This window comes from Micropterus salmoides, unplaced genomic scaffold, assembly GCF_014851395.1.
Source record: "Micropterus salmoides isolate LMB-PRFRI ecotype aquatic unplaced genomic scaffold, ASM1485139v1 Ms_hic_scaffold_16, whole genome shotgun sequence".
Taxonomy (NCBI): Eukaryota; Metazoa; Chordata; class Actinopteri; order Centrarchiformes; family Centrarchidae; genus Micropterus; species Micropterus salmoides.
This window is the reverse complement of record NW_024040707.1, coordinates 22,203,535-22,226,729: the sequence shown is the minus strand read 5'-3', so window position 1 is coordinate 22,226,729 and position 23,195 is coordinate 22,203,535. Positions and strand designations below refer to the sequence as shown.

Here is a 23,195-nt window from a genome sequence, read left to right as displayed (position 1 = left end):
ATAAGGAGAGAGAATTATCTTGAAATACAACTGGATCCTGTATGTGTGTGTGTCTGTGTGTGTGTGTGCAAAAGAGATGGCAAGAGAAAGAGTCAGTAAGTGAATAGTGATAGTAAACATGGTAACTGTAGAGCTGATATAGAGGCAAGGGGGGCAATGGGGCAGGCATAGTAAGTGTGTTTTGTGTGAATCCAACATTTTATGTATGTGCTTGCACGCAAGTGTGCTGATATATTAGCTGATGCATGTTTGTGTCAACAATTGAAATGAATTTAAATGCGTGACTTCACACCTCTAGTTTTATCTAGCCTTGCAGATAGTATCTGGTGCTCTATTTTGAAATACCCATCTTTATGATTTCTGCCTCCACTGAATTGTAGTGGTAGATTGGAATTCTGTTTGCCCATAGTATTGAATAATCACATTTATAAAAAACACGTGTTTCCAGAAACAATGTTTGCCTGATAATCTGCACACTTTGCTGTGAAAGGTTTTCAATGGAACTATGTTATGCTGAGAATACAGTCCCTAAACACTATTTATGGAAAGAGAAGTTTGTGATTAAATTTTAAATTATACCTTTCAATGCGCTGAGCATCACAAACTACATTCAATTTTTTTTGTCATTTTGGTTGAATTGACCCTATTGGAGAATGTTCTGACAAAGGTAACACATCATAATGACACTGGTCTCAAAATTGTCACACAACACTAATTGAAACATTTTTGCAATAGAAAGTGAAGAAAATGTAACTAACTTGTGGAAAATATAAGCCGATAATTGCCCCGGTGTCAACCTATGTCATTGTATGCGTGTCCCTTTGTGTGTATAGCCAAGTGTCCTCTGGCCAAGCCTATCCTGTGGTGAACATAATCATGGCCCTGTCGTCCCCAGGTTAAAGGCTCACTGCTGGGTCCTCTGGCACTAATGCAGTGCCAAACTATAGGGGTCACATTAGCCTCGGCTACTTCAGCAAGCATTACAGTAGAAAGAACTCCATTCCCCATTAAAAGCCACCAGCAGGCTATGATGTGGGCCTACCTGTGATGGCCTAAATGAGTCACTTAATGATAGCTGTGCTGCAGGGAAGGAGTGCTCAGACAAAGAAATGCCTGATTGGATACTGACTTACTGCGAGGGTCAAAAGAATATGAGTCAGAGTATCATATCAGTTCTGTCACTTTTGTCACTTCAGGAATAGCAGGGGTCCAAGCTTTGAGTGGATATTATTAGAGATTACATACTTTACATACTTTTTGCTACTTTTTGTCACATTAATACATGTGCGGGCTTTCCACATCCTGGCTTTCTAGATTAGACCAAAGGTATCACATCAGTTATGTATATACCAAAAAATAAAATGAAATATTACAATTATGTTCATTATCAGTTAATCTGGACATTCTTTTCTCAATGTATTTATTAATTAGTGGGTGGCTGTTGCTCAGGAGGTAAAGCAGGTTGTCCAGTAATCGCAGGGTTGGCAGTCCAATCCCCAGCTCCTTCTGACGACATGCTAAAATGTTCTTGAGCAAGACACTGAATCCCAAGTTGCATGGGCAGGCCAGTGCCTTGGTGTGGTGTGTGTGTGTTTGTGTATGTGTGTGTGTGTGTGTGTGTGTGTGTGTGTGTGTGTGTGTTTGTGTGTGTGAATGGGTGAAATAGAGGCAAATTGTAAAGCCTATACAGACTAAACAGAATACAAGTGCAGTCTGTCAACCATTCTTTTGTTTAATCTGCAAAATGACAGAAAATTGTCATTTTTAGATGATTTACAAGCACAAGGTGACATCGTCAAATTCTGTCTGACCAACAGGGGAACAACCAAATAAATTGAATTTATAATCATCTACAACAGAGAAAAGCAGCAAATCCCAACATTTGAGAAGCTGGAATCACTGAATGTTTGTCAGTTTTACTTGAGAAACGACTTCAACAATTAATCCATTATCAAAATTTCTGATTGTGTTTTTATCACTAAACTAATCAATTAATCATTACTTGACATTGGTGGCTATGCGAGCAGCAAGCTTATATTTTGTCATACCTTAAAACTGTTTCTTATCCTTCACTGGGCGTCCACTGTGTGTTGTGCTACTTGTTCATTCTGTATGTTGATTTGTGTTTCTTTAAGTAAAAACAAAAACCACCTGTGGGTCATTTTAAGATTACCGGAACTCTGTTCATCTATCTATGAGTTCATCTATTTATACAGCAGACCAGGAAGAAGGCCCACAACATCCTGGAGGACTGAAATCAACTCCTGAGTCCCCCCCGGGTCCATCAGCAAGGTCAAGTGCACAGCAAATAGGTTCAGAGCCTCCTTGGAGTCTGGGTGAGTCTGGCCATATGGCAAGTAAGCAGCATGATTAATGAGAATTTTGGGCTAATATTAGGGTTAATTGACTGTGTTAGTCACTCCTTGGATATGGAGTTTCTTGTCCTTTGCACTACTAGTGTTGACAGCAGAAGTTACCAGACTTAGTGCTTTCCGAGATTACACTCCTTATAATGACTGTGGTTGCATTTGTCCTTTCATATTTCCTTTTTCAACTATAGCAGTCAGCTAAATATGAGTTTTTCAAATGCACTTCCTCTGTGCCTGTACTGAGTTTTCTCACCAACTACATTCCTGTCTTCCTTTCACTGTCTGTATCTATTGCCTCACATGAAGCCCTTTTGTTGCCTCTAAAGCCAATATCCCAATGGAAATCAATGAAGCTGAACTTAAAGAAACCAACTGAAGAATAAATACCTGATTCTAGTTGGTTTATTTGAAATAAGACTGGCAATTGCAGCAAATCTTGGAAGTCCTTAGAATGTCGTTGGTGAGCATTCGTTTCGATGTTGGTTCATCTCAGTGGAACTGAGACGGAATTTCGTGAAGGAATCCACGAAGACTTCCTCAATGGATGTTTGTATCCTGGGTGAAGGGTGTGGGAAGAGAGGGTGAGTATGTCCCAGCAGTGGAGATGAGAAGAGGGTAAGTGAGCCATGTGGAGGAAGCCAGAGGGTGAGTGGTGATCTGTAAAACGATATCCTGCTACCTTCCCTGACCCCCCTGTCGGGCCACTCTGTTACCTGGACAAGATGGGAGGTATTAAGTGGCCCGCTGTCCCGCTAGGTTGAGTTGCTGATCCGCTAGCCAGAGAGGAAAGCCAACCCCTACTCCCATCTTCACTTCAGTGGGAGCGTTTGTTTTGATTTTTGTCCTCTCTTTCTCACAGACAAACCTGAGAGGCCCAATTTATCTGGGATAGAGTGAGGGGAAATAGGGCGCCTTGCCACTTGAACACTAGAACTTTAAGCCTGCAACGGTTCGCCGACTCTCTCTGCCAATGTCTTCCTTGACTGTAATGCAATGCTGACATACACAGAACAACAGAGAGCTTTTGATAATACATTATTGACTGATTAATAAATAATACATGATCATATCACTGTAAAAAATTGGAATCAGTGATTGAATATTCTGGTTCTTTGATGGATTTGGCATTCGAAGAAAAACAACTGATAAAAAGGGAAATCAAAAGCCAACACTTAAACCGCGATTCTTTTTTCTTTTAAAGTAGAGGACATCTCTAGGTTTCCTGTGAGGAGTCAACAATGTGTGCTGGTGCCCACCCACATCTTTAGGCTCGGGCAAAACAGGGACTGCCGAGAGAACAGGAGGAACAATTTGCTCATTCTCAACCAAGACATGGGGGCTTTGGACGAAGGGAAAAAAAAGACACCCAATATCCAAAATCCCTCTCTCAGGGCCATCATGTGAAGAATTCCCCCTCTTCTCCTCTTCATGTGCCCTCCCTCCCTCCCTCCCTCCTTTCCCCTTCTCTTCTCTTCTTTTCTTTTTTAATCAAGCCGTCTGGGGTTGTCAGGTCTTTTGAGACGAAGACTCCCAGCCATGTGAAAAGTTAATCCCTTGTGGGCCTTCTTCTCCGTGGCGCTCATCTCCCTGGGAACACTGGTGGTGGCTTGCAGGCAGGTGGTGGTTGGTGAAGGGAGGTGGGAAGGAGGAGGGATTGATGGAGCGATGAACACACGGCCACCCTGACCAATGGAGCAGATTCTCTCCAATTCTCCATCACTAACTCGGAAGCCCACACCTGAAGTTAGGGCCCAGTCATGCCCCAGTCCCTCGCACCCCCCACGCCTACACACACACCACCACTCTGACTTTACACTAACAACTTTTCTTTCCTCCCCTCTTATCCACCATCCTGCTACCCTCCACCCACTCTGTCTCAGTCCCCAACTCCTAGACCTTTTGATGAGGTTCCCTGCCTGACCAAAGGCTGGAATATAGAGCAGAGAGGATTTGCGGCGTGGAGAGCTAGTCGAGTGGCTTCTGAAGGATGACAGTGGTTCACAATGGAGACGGTACTCCTGTTGCATTGTGCCCCAAACCTCCACCAGCACAGCATCGACCCCCACCCCATCCACCCACCAGCCACTTGGCTTCAACTGTTTCTCTCTAGCTTCACTGTGTGTCAAAGCAACAATCCCGACAGACTCCTCTAGGGCCTACTGCCAAGGAATGAGGGACATGATAGATAACAATGGAGGTAAGACGAGGGGTTCAGCGGTGCTTTTTTCAGGATTCTCTCAATGAGTCGTTTCAGGGACATCAACAGCAAGTACAAGTAACTAAGACAAGCTATCTTTCACTTTTCTGGCAAAGAAATAATATTTCTGGTTGAATGTTGAAGGCAGAAAGGTCACAGAATGTGGCTCACAAAAGCCTTCTCTAGCAGTCTGAAGGAGACAGAAAAATGCACACTTGAATGCTTTGCTTGCAGTGCACTCTTTCCTCCTCGGCTTCCCTCTCAGAGCGAAGTGCCATTGGAAATATAGACAGGCTCAGTCAGCCATCTTAATCCCTCTCCCCTGTCCATCTCACGCTCACTCAATCCACCCTGACCCCACACACTCTCACTCTTTCACACACAAACACATGCACACACACTCATTCGCCTTCTCCCTCCCTCTTAATGTGCCCCAAGCCCCCACCACACACACTCAGAAAAGAGCTGGAGGCAGGGAGAATCTCTGTTGGAGGGGTGTACAGAGCGAGATTTGGGAGTTTGTAAAGGTCAGCGCGGACTTTGTTCAATCTGAGGGTTTATCTCAGCAACAGCAGGGCAGGACAATGGGGCCGCTCGCCGCGCAACAGAAACCCAAGCTGTGGCAGCTAAATTACTTCACTGATAAGGCCGAATTAGAAGCACTGGGACCCCGGAGGCCAGGAAAAGAAGAGGAGGGAGCAAAAAGAAAAGGAGAGGCGAAATAGAGAGGGAGGGCACATAAGGTTGAGAGAGGGGGTTGAAAAATCAATGAATCACAAAAGAAAAGATTTGAGTCTGTGAGTATAATTAAAGCACATGCCCTGTATTTTGTCATGAAAGCACAAAATGTCTAATGCATGACATCCGCACTTGACAGCACATTGACATGTAAAAAGAGATCACAGTCTAATATCTGTAAGCATTGTAATGGGACAGTAACATGTTCTTATATAAGTGTACAGATGAACACAAGACTCTGTCACGGAGGCTCAGAAGGCCCTGTAGCGATCGATCATGTAAATGCTAGAGAGGGGACTGTGCTTTGTGTTTGCGTACTTGTGAACGCGTGTGCAAGTGTGCGAGAACTGGGTTGAAGAGATAAAAAGAGGAAAATGGAAATGGAAAGCGATGTTAAGACAGAAAGTGATGATGACTCCTGTCACGCATCCCCCTACCCCGCAGGAGAGGAAGAAGAAGAGGGCTTGGGAAAAAAAGCAGACGTGTAATGCTTGAGTACCCTGGTAGGCACCATGCTTCAAGTGCGTGTGCACTGTGTGTTTGCTGGTGTGCTCTTATACTGTAAACTTGTATGTATTCTACTAGAATGTCTGCCTCTTTCTCTCCCTCCCTGAATAAACAACGTCACAGCACTTAGAACTTGTTCAGAAAGTGGCATTGTGAGCTCTTGGCCAGCAGAGGGGAGCAGGCTTTGTCACCAGAAACACATTCACACTCAATGAAATAACAGCAGACAAAGGTACATGCGAAAAGTAATATTAAAAACCAGGGTTTCCAGTATTTAATGTAAACTGCTAAACAATGAGGAATGGCACATAACTTATGGTGGTAGGAAAAGGGAGGATTTGGATGACATACCTTGAAGATAATATCTGCAGGTAAGGGTGGGGGGCATATGCATTTAGTAGCACTCTCACACAATATGGCACTTCTTTTGTTCTGTTTTTTTTGTCTTAACTTCTGTATCACATGGCTCTGACCTAAGAGTCTCAGAAAACTAGAATATTTGTCAGGGTTTTTTTCTGTGGTACCGGGTGGCATGCTGGGTACCGCTGAGTACCAGCTGCACCAACATCCGCTCACCTCCTCACCAGAAAGGGTGACACAGAGTAGAATCATATGACATTTACAGAAGACAGAATGACCGAGAGGCTTGCTGTGCACTGCTCTGACCAATTAGAAGATTTGCAGAAATCAAGTTTGCCTCACGCACCTTCCCTTTCTTTCAGGACACCCAAACTAATAATCAGGTTACTGTTCCTCATGGTGAGAATAAAGAGAGGACTAGATTGATATTGCTCATTTACTTGTTCCTTTGCTTGTATATAATGTTAATTTCTTCATTTGTCCATCTGCTAGTGACATTCCTGATTGTATTTTTACAAAACGTGGCTTTACCATGACTTTTCTTTTTCAGGTAAAGAAGGATTTAATGTGGTGTCTGCAGTCTCATTACCTTTTAAAGACTTTCAGGCTGTCATTTTAGGCCATCTTTAAACACAAAAATGCCACAGTTATAATGCATATTCTTACAGTTACTGTACATCTAATGATGACAATAATAAGAAACATAAAACCAACTACATACCACTGAACTAATGCTTAACAACAGGGATTAAACATCCAAATTCACTGTCACACTTACTAGTGTGCAGAATAATGAAAAGAAAATTTAATGAGGCAATGATATCTCATAAATGAAATGTCTGGGAAACATCTGTTTAAACTGTTATTTGTCATCTTGACACAAGCACTTGTACTAAATTAAGATATTACACCAATTCCTGGTGAGATCCTGTTTTACCTGGGGAAATGTGACAGATTTAGGACTATGTTGAGGGTGGACCAGTGCCCAAGAAGATAAAAGACAGTAATGCACATACACACACACAAACACGCAAACACACACACAAACACTCACACACACACACAAACACACAAGCACCCCTCTGCAAATCTTGATTCTGTCAAAACCTTCTTGTTGTCTCATGCAGAGAAGACTCCAGGCCTCGCTCCCCATGACAGTGGTGGAGAAAATGAGCGAAAATCACTCGAGCGATTCCGGAGACTTTCCAAAGTAAAGACATCCCGGTGTGTTCGACACTTCAACAATTCAACACTGTTTTTAGATCTAATGTCGTCATCGTGCTTAGCTTCTCACTCTACTCTGTTATTCTAAATGACCGAGTAGAGGAAAGAATAACACGAGGGAATGTCTTTTTCCTGCCTGCCTGTGTCTCTTTATGTTTGCGTGGCTGTATGTGCGTGTGGTAATATTCAGTTCATATGCTTGTACATGTTCGCGTTGAACCACATTACAGTATATACACACCCTAACATACAGTACATTAATACTGAGCTTTAAAATAGATGAACAGAGAATAGGAAGGTTACCTGAAACTTTAGACTGGTTAGTGAGAGCCCTCCCTTCCTAGCTAGAACCAATCATATGCTTTTGTGGGCCCTTTATACTCTCTGCTTGTACTATTACTGTTTGACTCTGACAAAGACACACACTGTGCCAAAACGTTAGTCCTTATACCTAATAAAAAGTAATTAAAAGACACCTCCTGGGCTCACTACTCAGGTCTACAGTACAGCACAAGAACTGTAAGGAGTTAACGAAAATAAGTATTTCTATAGCTGAGGCTTTTGGGCCGTGTTGTGTATCTGATTATGGAAAATGGCAATCACAACAGCCACGGGAACCTGATTAATAGGTCACCACCTCCTGCTTGAGTCACAGAAATGTTAAGCGGCACAAGGGATTGAAATTTAAAGAGAGGGAGAAAGGGAAAGTGAGTGAAAATGGAAGAATGAGTGAGTGAGTGATCTGTGACTAACAAAGGTCTTGCACCTTACGCTTATAGACACACAAATATAACACAGAGATATTTGACAAAATATGAAACTTGGTGTGTACGTTCGTGAGACAACGCAAGATGTTTCCAGTTAGTTGAGTCTCTGATGGGATTATTCATCAGGGCAATGACGAACAATGGTGTCTCACTAGATACATTGTGCAGTGTGTAGGGAATTGGACAGGAGTTACCTGCGCTTCACCACAGAGGACTGATGAGCCAATGTGAGGGATTTTAAATTGATGCTTAAAGCACCTCTGCTAAGAGAAACATTGTGCAATAAAGGATAGCATTGTGGTGGAGATGTGTGAGGAGACTGTGGGGGGGTGGGTATACAGGCAAACAAGAGGTTCCATTGAGAATGCTTGGCTGGAGTGGCTGAGGTCTGAAACCAATGACCAAGTAATAACAGCCCAAATCCCAGGGACAATATTTGTCGAGTTCCCCTCTCTTCAAAGATGGATGACTTTGCCCTGTGTACTTCCTTGGGAGCCTGCACACCTTTCATCTGAGCCCTGCAGATTAATTTATTAACTAATTAACAGATGTTGGTAACGAGTTATGAACAAATGATAAGGTATAAAGCTTCTAATCAAACCTGACATTTAATTTGCTGCCCTGCTTCCTCGTTATCAATTACAATGTTCATTGAAGATAATTGACAACGGTTTGCACTGGGACACAGGAGGCTTGTCTTTAACAGCTTTCTTTAAAAAAAAACAGCGCTGCTGTAATGTTTCTAGGGGCAACGGCAACCATATGTTTAATATTAGATGTAATCTGTTCCACTGGAGTGCTCTGAAAGCTGGGAAAATTGGATTAAATTGGCTAATGGCATGTTTAAAACCTACATAAAATGAACGTGAATGGAAGATATTACAGCACGCACGCCCGAGACTTGTGGTGTTACACTCTCTCCCTGGTGTTTTGCTCCATGTGTAAACTTGGGGTTTCTGTCAAAGTCAAATAATAATGACAGAAAACCGCACACTGCTGGTCAATACTGTTATTAGAAACCACAGGTTTGATATCCTTTTCATTACAATGTGGGTCTATATGCACATGTGCCAATGTAACCTCCTTGCGTTAACATAAAATTTCATATAACCAATCGTGAAAAATATGCAGTTAGTTCTAAATGTATGTATTCATTAGTTTCACCATTAAAAGATTTTAAAAGATTCCCTTTGTTAAAGGTTTTTTTTTTTCATCAAAGTTTTGATGTAAAATCAGGATACTTCATGTATCTATCACATTATCTGTATCTCAAAATATGTTTTTTTTACAGTCAGACAGTTTCAGTTTTATTCAGTTTTGAGAAATGTACTTCACTATCTATCTTTGTTGTGTAAGTGTAAGTCTCAGTTTTGAATATTTGACCCTTTAATATACAACTATCCTCTACTTTGCACTGAAAGTATATTTGAGGAGGTAAAACTAAGAAGGCCTGCTGTTTTTCCTGTTATGGCTTGGAGAAATACTCTCAGCTCATGGCCATGCTCATCAGAGCACAGTCCTGATTTGATTACTTAAAGACATAATAATGACCCTACGTATTTACATGAAGAGCTTCACTCATGCTATAGAACGGTAGGGGTTAAAGTTAACTAGAGGTAATGTTGGGTGTGAGTGTCTAAAAATGGATGATGAATAAATGGGTTCCTGTTTTACGGGTAGTGAATTCTTACTTTCTCTGACCTTAACCAACACTCATAATTGAAACGGCAGAACATGACTGTCACCGCGAGCACACTGGAAAGCACATTAGTCAAATCAAGCAGGAAATTACTCTCTCATTGTCTCACTCCCTCTCTTTCTCTCTCCGTCTCATACTATCCATTCACTTGGTGTGACCACTGTCTCCTGGCAGTCCTAGGGAGTTTCTGCCCTATCAGTTTGGTACCAGTCACCTTAAGGGCCAGACATCAAGATAAGAACACCTTTCTGTGGAAGGCAAACAGATCAGACAAGCTCCAAGCTGCACCTTGAATGCCCTATAGGGATATCTTGCAGCATAAGAACTTGGCCATCCGCCCTCCTCAGGCAAAACACAAAAGGCGAGCAAACACTTTAGGAGGCGAGAGGTGGGTCAGGACAGATAAGTGTCAGGGTGCGCCAGGACTTCTTCTCCCGAAAGTTTGGATACAAGGACGTTAGCTCAGCTCAGCGATTAGGACGTGAACAAAAGGAGCAAAGCGTCAGCGTGAAAAGTGAGCTGTCAAGCTGAAGATTAAGTGCCTGACATAGGGTGAGGGAGATGCATGATGCCATGGCCGAATCAGTATCCGTCACGTAGAACCTTGGCGACATGAGAGTGCCCGCCAGATGTCTTAGCCTATCACTAAGTCAATAACGGGGTAAACAGAAGAGCTAGCATACTTTTGCCTCTTTTCAAACATCACTGGATGAATGATACTGATATGGAAAATCACCCCACAAAAAGTAAACAGAAAAAGAATGAGGGACAAAGAAAAAGAAGTTTGCCTGGCAACAATGTCATCCCAAGGTCCACTTCTGCAAAGAGACAAACATGGCTGCAGGGCTGACATGGCTTCTATGATACATGTTTTTATGTGTGAAAGCATTTGTGTTGACCTTGTCCAAAGGGGCTACATCGGTGAACATCCCTAAAATCAAAATGCATAATATGTCCTTCTTACGTCCCCCGTTATCATGAATCAGAATATATGATACCCTAAAGGTGTTGTGCTGTGTAGGCCTATCATTTATATTCTATAAATTGACAACGGCAGAACACCAACATTGGCAATTACAAGTTCAGCAGCCAGTAAATTGTCCAAATGTGTCCTCTTTAAGGCAAAGGACTTATTCTTCTCCCAGTTGGTGAGATTGTGCTGCAACACTGCCTTGACCTTCAAGTAAGACTTTTGTGAGATATCAAACACTGAAGCTGGTGAAATACTGAGAAAAGACAAGGCTAATAGGTGCTAGGGGAGTTTCAAAAGCCACGATTCAGAGGCGTAAGGACACGCCCAGTGGTCACAGGGTAAGGAGATGTGAGAGTAAGCACCATTAATATCGCTTCAAGAGGGCTTGGCCATAACGTTTGTTTGCTTCACGGCTATTGTGAATATAGACTTTGATTTTCTCTTGGTTTTCCTCTAAGGATCAAAGTCAAAGCCTTTACCTACCTGAAAATGAACAGTTTGTTCCTATTAACATGCACTGATTCCTTCAAACACATCCACAAATGTGTTGCACTCTCTCCTACAATCTGAACACCCAAGGGAGTTAGATCAGTGAGTCTATTCAATGCCAGTCAGTGAAGAGTGCAATACCTCCACCATTGTATGGTGACATGACTCTATCAATAGGCAAGTCAGGTCAATCTACCGGCCAGATAATAGCAGCAGTGGCACTCTGACAGTAGATCCCCACCAGCACTCTCTGAGGGCCTTGCCTCACTGCTTGCTCAGGCCTTCCTATCCTGAGGGATTGGCAGCCCTACACACACACAACCAGAGAGACACACACACTTATAGTAGACCTGGGGCCCTGGCGTTCTATCATGTTGTGCTAAAGGGAGAGCATAATGGTTTTTAAATGGATGACTTGGTGCTGGCCCAGAGAGGGAGTCTGAGACAGAAGAGAATGGCCATGGCCTGCAGCGAAGCAGCTCTTAGATTGAGCTGTCCGTCTCACTGAAATGAGTCTGAGTTAACACCTCTTCCAGTCCCTGGTGCCCCGGGACAGACAATAGTAGGCTTCCTCTCTGCCTTCCTCTTTCTTCTTTCTCTCACTCCTATTCATTCACTCTCTCTTTCTATTACTCTCTCGCTTTCTCTCCACAAATCTACACTTCAACTCAGATATATAAAAAAGCACTACAGCATCCGCCATGTGATTGTTAGAGCTGTTTGGCTTCGTTGGTAGACCGCGGGGCTTGCAAAGCCAACATAATGAGTTATTGCCAGTGTTAGTAAAAAATCCACAAAAATGCAGTCAATGTAGTTAAACTGTTTTGGATTTAAGTGTACGACTGCAGATGGCATATATCATTGTTGATGAGTAAAACTTTGTAACTGCAATTTTGGTGTTTTCAAGGATTATACAGGTCTAAAACCTTTGATTTTAAGATAATTTAATCAACTCAAAATGATGGTCATCAAGTCAGACAAGGTTGTTTATCTCTTAGGAATATTTTGGGAAGAAAAGGTTTTATTCAACATCAGCAAGACTGTACAGTACAATTTATTATAAGTGTAAGCACACTGTAATCACTCTGATAACTACATTCAGCAACTAATCCAATTTTGAGCCACAATGTATGAGGCCTTTTTAGATATGATCATATTTATACTATAGAGACTGATGACTACACTTATTATCTTTCACAACACATCCCCCTGTTTTGGCAGGGGGCCAGTGTAAAGCACACACAAACACATATTCACAGAATTTGCATGACGAGTATAGACTCCTCTAGCCTTTCTGATGCTGTGAGAAATGTGTTTTTTTCATCTTCTTTTTTACTCTATCCATCCCCATTAATCCTTATTTCTCTCTCATTTCTTTTAACATCTTTCTTCACTCAGCCATATTTCTGTCACTCCCTTGCCTGTCTATTTGTCTAAGACCAGAGGCAGTAGAAGGGTAGAGGGGTAGATGGTGAAAGAGGGGAGAACGGGGTGTATGGGACTCCTAGGGGAGTCTGTTGATGATTATCAACAGGCTGATTGTTATGACTATCTGTGATAAGAGTCTGAGAGAGGAGAGTCCCTGAAGGCTTCCAGCTCCAAACCAGACAGGATATCTTAAAAAAATAATACAGCATAAGCCAGAGGGAGTCCTCCAACGACCACTCAGGAGGCGGAGGAAGAGAAGACGGATCAATCTTTCCCTTTTGTCAGGTTGGGAGGCAAACACCAAAGATTTTACCTTGAGGGGAAACAAAATTGACCTCAAGCTAACAGCAATATGTAAATTGATTTGAAAAAAATGCATTGCTCATAAACAAAGCTTCCAAAACAATAAGAATGTGCCAAAGTCAGTGATAGAATTTGGACTTGGGATTTGTTTGTGCCCATACTGCATCTTATGTGTGTGTTTAATAAACTTCATCTTAACTTCAAACTCCAGTGGCCAAATAACTAGACATCATTTTTGGGGAGGTGTGTGTGTGTGTGTGTGTGTGTGTGTGTGTGTGTGTGTGTGTTTGTCTATGCCAGGACATTTCTGTGAGCACATGTGTGAATGCATCTCTTTAGAGCTGAAGGTGGCCTTTTTTCCTAAGCCAGAGAGCTAAAGTTTGGTGATGAATATGCATTAGTTGGGTGTCTGGGGAGAAAAAAGGAAGGAGGAGGAAAACTGAGAGAAAACATGAGAGCTACGGGGAGATTGTAGCTTTTGGAGAGGTGCCCTTTGCACCCCGAATGGCTAGCCATAATATGAACTTTAAAAAGGAAAATGTTCAGCATGGCACACTGCCACATAGCGTGTTTCTGTATGCTCTAAACGCCTGCATGCTCCTACAACTGTTAAGAAGAAAACAGGGTAAAAAAAGAAATGAAGGCTTTCATGGAAAACACCAGGAGTTCTCCAGACTGAGCATATTTGGGGAACCATTAGAGATTCCTTTAAAATCTCGTTAATGAGGAATTTGAATTTTTGAGAAATATTATATTTAAAATATTTTATGAGAAACAATGAAAACATTTGCCACATACTTTTGCAACTAATTTAAGAATTTTAATTTCATTTTAATTTAAACTCTCCAATATTAGTTTTACTGTGCTAGTTAAAATGTACAAGAGTACAAGGTTGAACAAATTAGTACATTTTGCTGTTATGAAATAATTATTCCCGCTACTATGGTACTAGCTCTACTCCATCTGCCTAAATATCAACTACATCAGTAGCAGGCAACTCACGTTTTGATAACTATAACTTTTGCCATTGCTTTGTTGATTATAGTGCAAAATATGAGATGTGTAAGCTGAACAACAAATCCTCTACAAGTAAACCTTTTATTTCATCAGTTTATGTGGTCCAATGTGCAACCATTCAATACAAAATATTTGCTTAAAATGGAAATGGTTTTCTAAATGCACAGTTCCCAGAAACTACAATTTAACAAAACCATCTCAACATCATTGCATGGCCTGTTAATCCACAGGTAAAATTTTATAAACGTGTAACTGTGTAAGCCTACATGAGCTGGTGGTGTTTTATTCAAGCGCATCATGCCCTCTCCAACATGGCGTTCCATTGATTAACTTGTCAAAGTCTCTATTCCTTATAACGTACAAATGTAATATTAGATGTGATTAGATGTGAATGACCGGCCCCTGAAAATGAAGAGTCAAGGAGTCAGTGAAATGAAAAGCAGGCCAGTATATTTCATCTCTGATTAGGCATATGAGAAAGAGAGAAAGGGAGAGAGAGAGACAGAGATCAGGAGTTTCTTTTTTTTTTCTTAATGAGCTTACTGAAGCAACTTCAATATCCTCTAATGTCATGTTGAAATGAAAATTAATAGTTCAATATGCCGCCACCGCACTGGGCCATGCTTCTTCCATTTCCATATCGGGTGGCGTGACCAAATGAGTGTGCTCGCTCGGACCGACGCCCAGAAAAGCTGATACCTCCACTAATCAGCAAGATTTTTCCATCTGACATTGCTGTGCTGCTGGAATTCTGGGCGAGTGCGTTTTGTATGCGTGTGGAGGCCTGTGTGTATGTGCAGGATCAACGATGAGGTCCAATCATCCAGGGGACGCAAATGGAATGGCATCTTGGCTGATGATGAGATCGCATGTGACGAGTGTTGGCTGGAAATGTGAATGCGTGAACAAAGAGCGGCACGCTCATTTTACCCTCTTCAGTGTTGCTTCATTGTTTCTATCGCTCTTTCATTTCATATGTTACAGTACATTCGTGTTTGTACCACACAATATGTAAGTGGTCAAAAGTGATAGAAAAAAACAGTAAACAACCCAAAACAAAGTACAAAGAAGCCGTGCTGGTTCCTACCTCCCATCCGAAGGAGCTGTCTTTGCCCGTGGCCCCATGATGCAGCGTGCTATGAAGACCAAACCTCTCACCAGCATCAATGCGGGTCTTGGCCCAAACACCCAGACCTGCACCGGGCACAGAGGACTCCCGCAGCTCTAGTTCGCTGGGAATGGGAATGTCGTCTGGAATGTAGACAGGTGCCTCGTAGGGCGAGCCCTCCTTGGGTGTGGTGAAGTCCTGGTCATTGCTGCTGCTGTTGCTGTTGTTGTGAAGGTGGTGGTGGTGGGTGGCATAGATGTGAGGGTGCAGCAGGTGGTGGTGGTTGTTGTTTGGATGGGAAGGAATAGGTGAGGGCAGGGGGGACATGCTGATGATGCCGTCTTCTGCATCATCTTCTGGGCTGTCGGCACCACCTCCGCCGCCGGCTGCTAAACCCAGGAGGTCAGCCTCTGTGTCGTACATGCTGTCCACTGGCTCACTGTCATCTATGAGACAAAACACATGTACAGAGACGATTGTTAATAAGCATACAATTTTCAGATTACACCAAGGAGGTCATGGATTTCACCATCAGCATGTTAGGAAAAGACAGAAAATATCTGTTTTAACCCGCCAAATGTATGCTATTAATCTCAGAATTACACAGAAATACAGAGTGTGGCGAAGGGAGAGAGCAGTCACCCCACCCAGATTCAAACCCAGGTCATCATGGTAATAAACAAACTTGACCACAGTGCCTAAGAGCCAGGGTTGTTGTTGTTACGGCAGTCAGTGTGCATACTCAACCGTAGTGACGGTACTCCTTTACACAGAGACTGAAATACTTTAAGCAGGGATTCACACCAAAAACATCCCTACCTTAAAACAGCGCAGGGGGTAGAATTGGGGGTTACAACCCTACAGGTAGTCAAGTTTAAATAACAGATCAATGCATTTATCAGATGACAAAATACTGTACAACAGTTTATAATACTCACAGACAGGATTTTACATTCACCCTGGCATCTCTTTTATTTTATGTCATGTTTAAACTATTTTAGTAGCAGAAATGATCCACTCATGTTACAAAAGTAATCCACCAGGACTGTGTTCTTGCATGTATTTGTTTGGTAAGCACAGCACCTTGCCAATGCAGCCAATGTTGAGGTTCAGCACTGTTGCCGCACAATCCTTCGCTGTTTTGCCGAAGCCCTCTGCTTCAATAGATGGCTCCATTCAAATGAATAAGAGGGCTGCGTTTTCTTTCACCCAGTGCTACTGCCGGTCTGATGGCGTACGTCATATCCCTAGCCTCAGTAGACACTACGCATCCAGTGACTTCTTGACTCTAAATTACAAAAAACACCCCACCGCAATCTCCAAACCTCTAAACTGTTAGAAAACCACACTGTACAAAGAGAGAATTGGGGGGTCGTCACAAAAGAATCCTATCATTTTGATTGCCCTTCAGCTACAAGACGCTAAGTTCACAGATTTTCCAGAGGCCGTCTGAGAAGAGCCAGACAGATGACGAGAAGAAGCTTTAGGTTAGCCAAGATCTTGATGGGAAAAGTTCTCACTACCATCGCAGTCACTATTTTCTGCCAGGACTCATCTTACAAATAATGGCTATGTCTATCACTGACCTGGTTAGCCTCGTCACCTATCATTATTGTCATGTCCAGAGATTGACAATATGATTGTGCCTGCACTCCAGGATCCCATCATTCCAACAATAGTAAAAATGATGATGAGCACTACAAGTGTGTGTGTGTGTGTGTGTGTGTGTGTGTGTGTGTGTGTGTGTGTGTGTGTGTGTATGGATGCCATAACATTTGGCTTCAAGTTTCATCCGATTTCTCTAAGTGTGGTTTTATGAAATATTTTTGTGGACAGTGAAGGTTTGTAAATGGGCATGTGCAAATGTATCTTGGAGAGCTACTTCGCTGTGTGGGGCAAATGGGATTTTTAACAGCACATGATATTAGTCATAGTGTATTAGTAGACCATTCACCATATGCCTTTTTGAATATCAGTGCTGAAGTAATACCTGGGTTTACATACTTACCTACACAATACTCTTTTCAACTTATTTTTTTTAATTAAACAAAGAAACCAAACTTCCCAAGTGCTAACCCAAGCAGCCACACGAGGACTTTGTCTTCATAAAAAATATACAATTGGTAAAATTAGGTTTAAATGTTCTGATCAAAGAAATGTCACCAGATATTTGATGCAAACTGGATGCCACATCTGACCGCGTCAGTACCAAAAACAGGTTCAGCATCCAGCCCTACTCTGTCCATATTTGTTTGTGTATGTGTGTGTGTTTGCCTCAGTACATCTATATGTGTCTCCTTTTCCTCTCTGGAGGGCTCCTGGTGTCTTTAGTCAAAGCACCACTGCAGTTTTACTATCTAAACACAGGGACTGGCAATCAGCAGGCTAACTAGGCCCAAAATTACAGCAGGAGTGGTTCCAATCAAGCTCTCTCCCTCTGTTAGCCTCCATGTAGCCTGCTGCCAAGCCAGCCGCCGCTTCCCAGGTTTTAGCTGGAGCTGCAACATGACATTTAAAGAATTTGCTTGTAAGTACATGGAAGTTTATTAGGTCACAATGGAAGTTTGTGGGTTGAATTTTAATAAAACGTGATGTAAGAAATATGCATCATTAACAAGTTAAACTAAAACAACAGATAATACATTTTCTTTCAGTTTTAAGAGTGTACTAATTTCTAAACTATTTTTCTGTATATGCTTAATAAGGTGAGGAGCGAAACACTGAAGCTTGTAAACTGTAGAAAGATTGAATGAGCTAATCAAGAAGCCATTATAGACAGAGTCATCACTGAGCACATTCATCATGTAGTGCATCAGTTTTTTTCTTCTTTGATAAATATTTGGGTTTCTGCCCAGTGACAGATGTGGACTGTGAAACTTGTTAAATTAACTGACATGTAAGTTTTAAATGCGAAACGTGAAACTATGAAAGCATGCGACAAGGGCTTTTCAGTGCTTGGCAAACTTGCAGCCTGTCCACGCAGATCCGGGAAACTTATCATATAAAGCTACAGCAGTAAAATCCAGCCTTTTATGACTGATTCTGCGTCATCCAGTGATTTTGACTGGAAAAGAACCCATTTTTTAATGATCACTGTTTCATAGGGGCTCAGACCAGGCGTGCAATTAAGCATTGGAACATGTGAGCCAGCAGTAGCTTCCACTTTTCACAGATCAATTAAAGTTTTATAACATAGCCCTATCTGCTGCTCCCTCTGCACAATCAAAAGTGTTTTCAGGCTGTTAAACACTTTTTTTAAAAACTCAATCTCCCTCTTCACTCCCCCACACTGGCACTTGACCCATTGAGAGCAATTCTGACAAGCAGAAAGACAGGATTGGAAAATCTATTAAATACTATTTGGCTTTAACCGTCTCTGTGCATAAAAAAACATGCACAGATCACTACGTCAAATAATTGAGTAACAAGGAGAAAGAGAAAAAAAAACTATTAATTTTAATGAACCAAACATCTTTTGTGAGACACGTAAAAGAATTGCCTGGAGTGCAAACTGGGAAATTTTTAGATTCCTTGCCACTTGAGACAAGCTCTCTCTCTCCTGTTTTCTGTAAGACAAGTGGACCATGTTCAACCAGTGCCGATAAAAGTTGCACATGAGAAAAGTAAGCAGGAAATTAATGAAAGGGGCCATGAAGAGGACGAAGAGGAGGAGGTGAAGAGTCTAAAAACTGACGGCTACACTGCTTTTAACCAGCTGTATGTTAGCTCTGCGTCTCAAAAGACCCAGAAAGAGATGTTAGGTTCGTCTCCCAGAGGACTTCTTAAAAAACACCCGGGCCAGATAGTGCCTTCCTCTCCCTGGCTCCTTATGTTGTTCTTTCTCTCTCTGTTCCTCTCGCCATCTCTTTCTCTTTTATGGGGAGCTATTTATCCTGATTACATCAGGGGTCAATCATTAATTCGCACCTTGGGGGTCCCGGTGCTGGCTGCGGCTACAATGGGCTGCTTGTTCAGCGGCTGTTATTCCAGTGGAAAACTACGCTGCTCTGCCTGAGAGCCGGGCCCAGGCCACATGAAGGCATCCCATTTATTTGATAAATTGTAAATGCGTGCCATAAACGGAGCTCTTTGCTTTGTAGCACGGCTTGCAATAACAAAGATTTTAGGGCACGTATGAACACAGATGCAGGCTATCACACAAACACACATCTGTTTGCAACTGCAGGAGCTGTTACTGTACTCTAAACACATGTGCAAGAGATCAGATGGTGTTGTAGGTAAAGATGATATCTCATAATCACTGCATGTCACAGTGAAATTAGAAGATATGACATGGATATGACATTTATAGACACTAACCTCTAAAATACACATCTCACAATGTCAGATAATTCAAAAGACAAGTGCAGAACACTAGCACAAGCCATTAAAAAATATCTGACTATACTTCCTTTCAAGAGTCAAGATTAAAAAAATAAAAATACAAAAAAATATGAAAAGCCGATAACACTGTAATCAGCGTTGCCATGGCAAAATAACTTGACACAGTGCTGAAAATCAGCAGTTTAATCGGAGAGCCTTACAACGGGCAAATTGTTCTGTGGTTGTGTTTAATCAGGGCACTCTAGACTTAAATGCAGAAAGATAGAGATCTGGAGTCATTTTCTGCCGTCTGCCTGGACGCACACAAACACATGTGCCTTGTGGCATATAGACTGAGCTGTATTGTAGACGTAGTCTGGGGAGAAAGAAACAACACTCACTGCATCCAGGAATTCTGGGAAGAAACCTATAAATATTGCATCAAATGAGAGTTTAGAGAGCAGAATAAGCCCTCATGCCTTCATTGAGAACCATTGTGAATCTTTGTAAAGTCGTAGTTAAAGATGCATTTTTACTTGTATAGGGGCATGCACATATTGTAAAGCACAGCAGACCACCAGGTAAGAATGGATGCCAACAATAGCTTGAGTATTCAGAGTCAGGTGTATGCTTTGCTAGAGAGCGAGCAGCACACTGGAGCCATGGCTGTGGCTATGATAACAACAAAAGAGAGCTAGGAAGAGAATGTTTGTGCCAATGATGGCCATCATAAAGCACACACGTCCTATTTCTCTCACTGCCTTCCCTCTCCAACGCACACAGAGACTGTATCTTTGTCTGGCTGTAAATTGATCTGGTTCAATTCAAAAGAAAAGCCAGCCACTGATGAAAAGACAGTATCCAGGGAAAAGGCAAAACTATGCAAAATTCTGCACCGGCTCCAAATATGGGGAGAAAAGATCGTCTGGTGAAAGAAAAAAAAGAATTAAAGGCAGAGGGAGAATGTGTGGACCATGACAGATATGAAAAATGGCTAGTTGGTTGAGCAATAAATGACCAAACATTTTGATGTGGGAGCTCTCTGCGTACATGTGCACACGTGTGTGTATAAGTGTGTGAGGGGCGGCATTCAAAGCCAGACTTAATCTGCTGTTTGTGCCTCTATATTGTGTCAATATGGTCCCACTTAGCTGCATTATTGGGCCACAGAGTGATATTGGTACCTGTTTCTCTGTAGTAAGCAGGCCTTTGATGATTCTGTCTCCACACAAAAGAGCCTAAACACCCTCTGCTTTAAAACAGGAGGGGTGGAGGATAGAGGCAAGCTGTAAAAATCAAATGAGTGCAAATCAAAGGTAGAGTGAGCGAGGCTGAGAGGTGAAAAACTGTACAGTGGTGTATTTTTCCACAGTGGCACAGGGGTACCATATACTCAAAATGACGTATAAATGGAAGCATGTGACGAGGCGGCCAAAAGAGTGCGTTCAGGGGAGATGGTGTGTGTGTTTGGTGTTTGTGTGTGGGTTTGGATGTAGTGAGTGAGAAATAGGGGCACGGTCAGCTACAATATCTGCAAGCCTCTCCGTGCGAGAACGCCACACTGTTTCCCCTTGTAAAAGCACCAGGGAACATTTCCAAGCAACACTTAAAACTACAACATGGCTTCTTCAGAGTGGATCAAGAAGGATCACAGCGGCAGAAAAAAATGAAGGGAACATAGAAAGAAAGAAAGAGAAAATAGAAAATGAGGACAAAATCTGAAGGCCTGTGTGCATCCACATTGATTATTGCTGTTTAAATTTGCACATGTACTGCTGCTCTGCATAATAATTTCACAATATCATAACAACTATAGTTACTGCTACATTACATTTCGTGCTATTCTTATTCAAAGTTTATACCGTTTAATTATGTGTTTTTTATTACTTTAATTGCTAACATGACCAACACTTACATGAAAATGCACATGCACAGTGTCATTTTACTAACAGTGAAATTCATACATACTGTACTGTGCTACATTAGAGCATTCAGCATGTGTATGTCTTTTTGTGCCTCTAAATGGGTGCTGTTCCTTTCCTATGTTTGCCTAGTATAGCAAACTGTCTGTGAAAACTGCTAGGGGGAGCTGTCCTTATGCTGTTCTCTTTCTCCATTCTTTAGTATGTCTCTACCTCACTTCCTTTCTCTTGTCATAGTGAACAGTAAAAAAAACTATAATCACAGCAACGGTGAACATTTCAACATGTCTACATAAAAACAACCGACAACTGGACTGATTTTGGTCACTGCAGCTCAATAATAAACAGACTGGAGCTTTTTTGTGTTTTTATATGTGTGTGGGTGTGCACTGTGTTTGTGTGTAGTGCCGATACAACATGGTTGATGTATTGATGTGTTATTTGTGCTGAGCAGCCAAGAGGCATTCTGTCCTCCAGTAGCGCGTATGTATGTATTTGTGTGTGTGTGTGTGTGTGTGTGTGTGTGTGTGTGTGTGTGTGTGTGTGTGTATGCTGAGATCAAGCCTCCAGGCAAATAGAAGACAGCAGGCAACCTCCTGCAGCTGAGAGCAGGTGTGTGTGTTTTGTGTGTGTGTGTGTGTGTGTGTGTGTGTGTATCGTGGCCCCGTGGTCCCAAGAGGCCCCGGGGCCCAGGCTGCTGCAGACATTTATTAACAGGGCAGATTAATAGCTCCAGAAGAAAACATGGTCGCAAACATGATAAATATTAATAATAATCAATATTGAGTTACATTTGCCAAATTGAGTTGCAAACATCACCCAGGGGGGAGAGAGGGACAGAGAGGGGCAAAAACCGAGAGAATGGAAAGAGAGAGGGGCTGGATAGAACAGGAAAAGATGGGATGGGTATGAATCACATGAAAATATTATTTTTACTTATTTTCATGTGATTCACATCTTGGTGTCTTTTGAGGAGACAGAAATAAAAAGAGTAATAATTCAGCTTCATAAAAACAGAGATGATGGAGGACAAAACCTTCACAGAGGGAGCTTGGTGTCACATCTACACATTTCAATTGAGGGCCAGAGCCAGCTTTACTGTGACTTAAATTAGACCATTTACCTTTACTCAGAGTTCATTTAAACCAAGGCATTGCTACTTAAGATGCCATAGCACCTATTGGGAGAAATGCCACACACTTTTCCAGATAAGCATAGCAACCAAATGTTTTACGTATTTTCCTGTCTGCAAGGCTCCCAAGCATGGAAAACATTTGTTGGACAGTGGCACTGGGCACACAAACAAGGTGGTGCTGCAAAGTTTGAATGTCCACCAGCGTAGTCAAATCTTCTCTACCATTAATCAATTTTATGGTTTCTGTCCTATTTCACTATAGGGGTGCTTTTGGAAGTGGACAATCAGATTCACGAACACACATCTCTCAGGGGGAGGAACAGCGAGGAATGTGTGTCAACATGGATATCAATATGAAAAGCAATGAAATCAATCAAACGTTCTGACATAATTGACAGATTCTCCACAATGTGAAGTCAAATGTGGAGTTTATAATTCTAATAAATAAAACGTTAAAGAAACATGTCCTTTACGAACTCCAGTTAAACAATAATGCTAAATAAGGTGAAAAGATGCAGTTGTCCCAGATAATATAAGCAAAAGTCAATGTGAACAGAAAACACCTTCCACTATGCAGCAACAAACATTTGCCCTACTCCTCAGTGCCTCTTTCTTTTTCTCTCTTCATCTGATTGT

The 23,195-nt window shown here is 42.0% G+C and overlaps 1 protein-coding gene across 9 annotated transcripts in view; it reads right to left on the bottom strand.

Annotated features, from left to right (window-relative positions):
* Positions 1 to 23,195, bottom strand: part of prdm16 (PR domain containing 16) — a 177,798-nt gene that overhangs the window by 102,203 nt on the left and 52,400 nt on the right. For all 9 annotated transcript variants that reach the window (XM_038723523.1, XM_038723525.1, XM_038723519.1 and 6 more), the window contains exon 2: positions 15,159 to 15,625. In XM_038723523.1, coding sequence (XP_038579451.1) covers positions 15,159 to 15,625 — 467 coding nt within the window. The remainder of the gene's footprint in view (positions 1 to 15,158; positions 15,626 to 23,195) is intronic.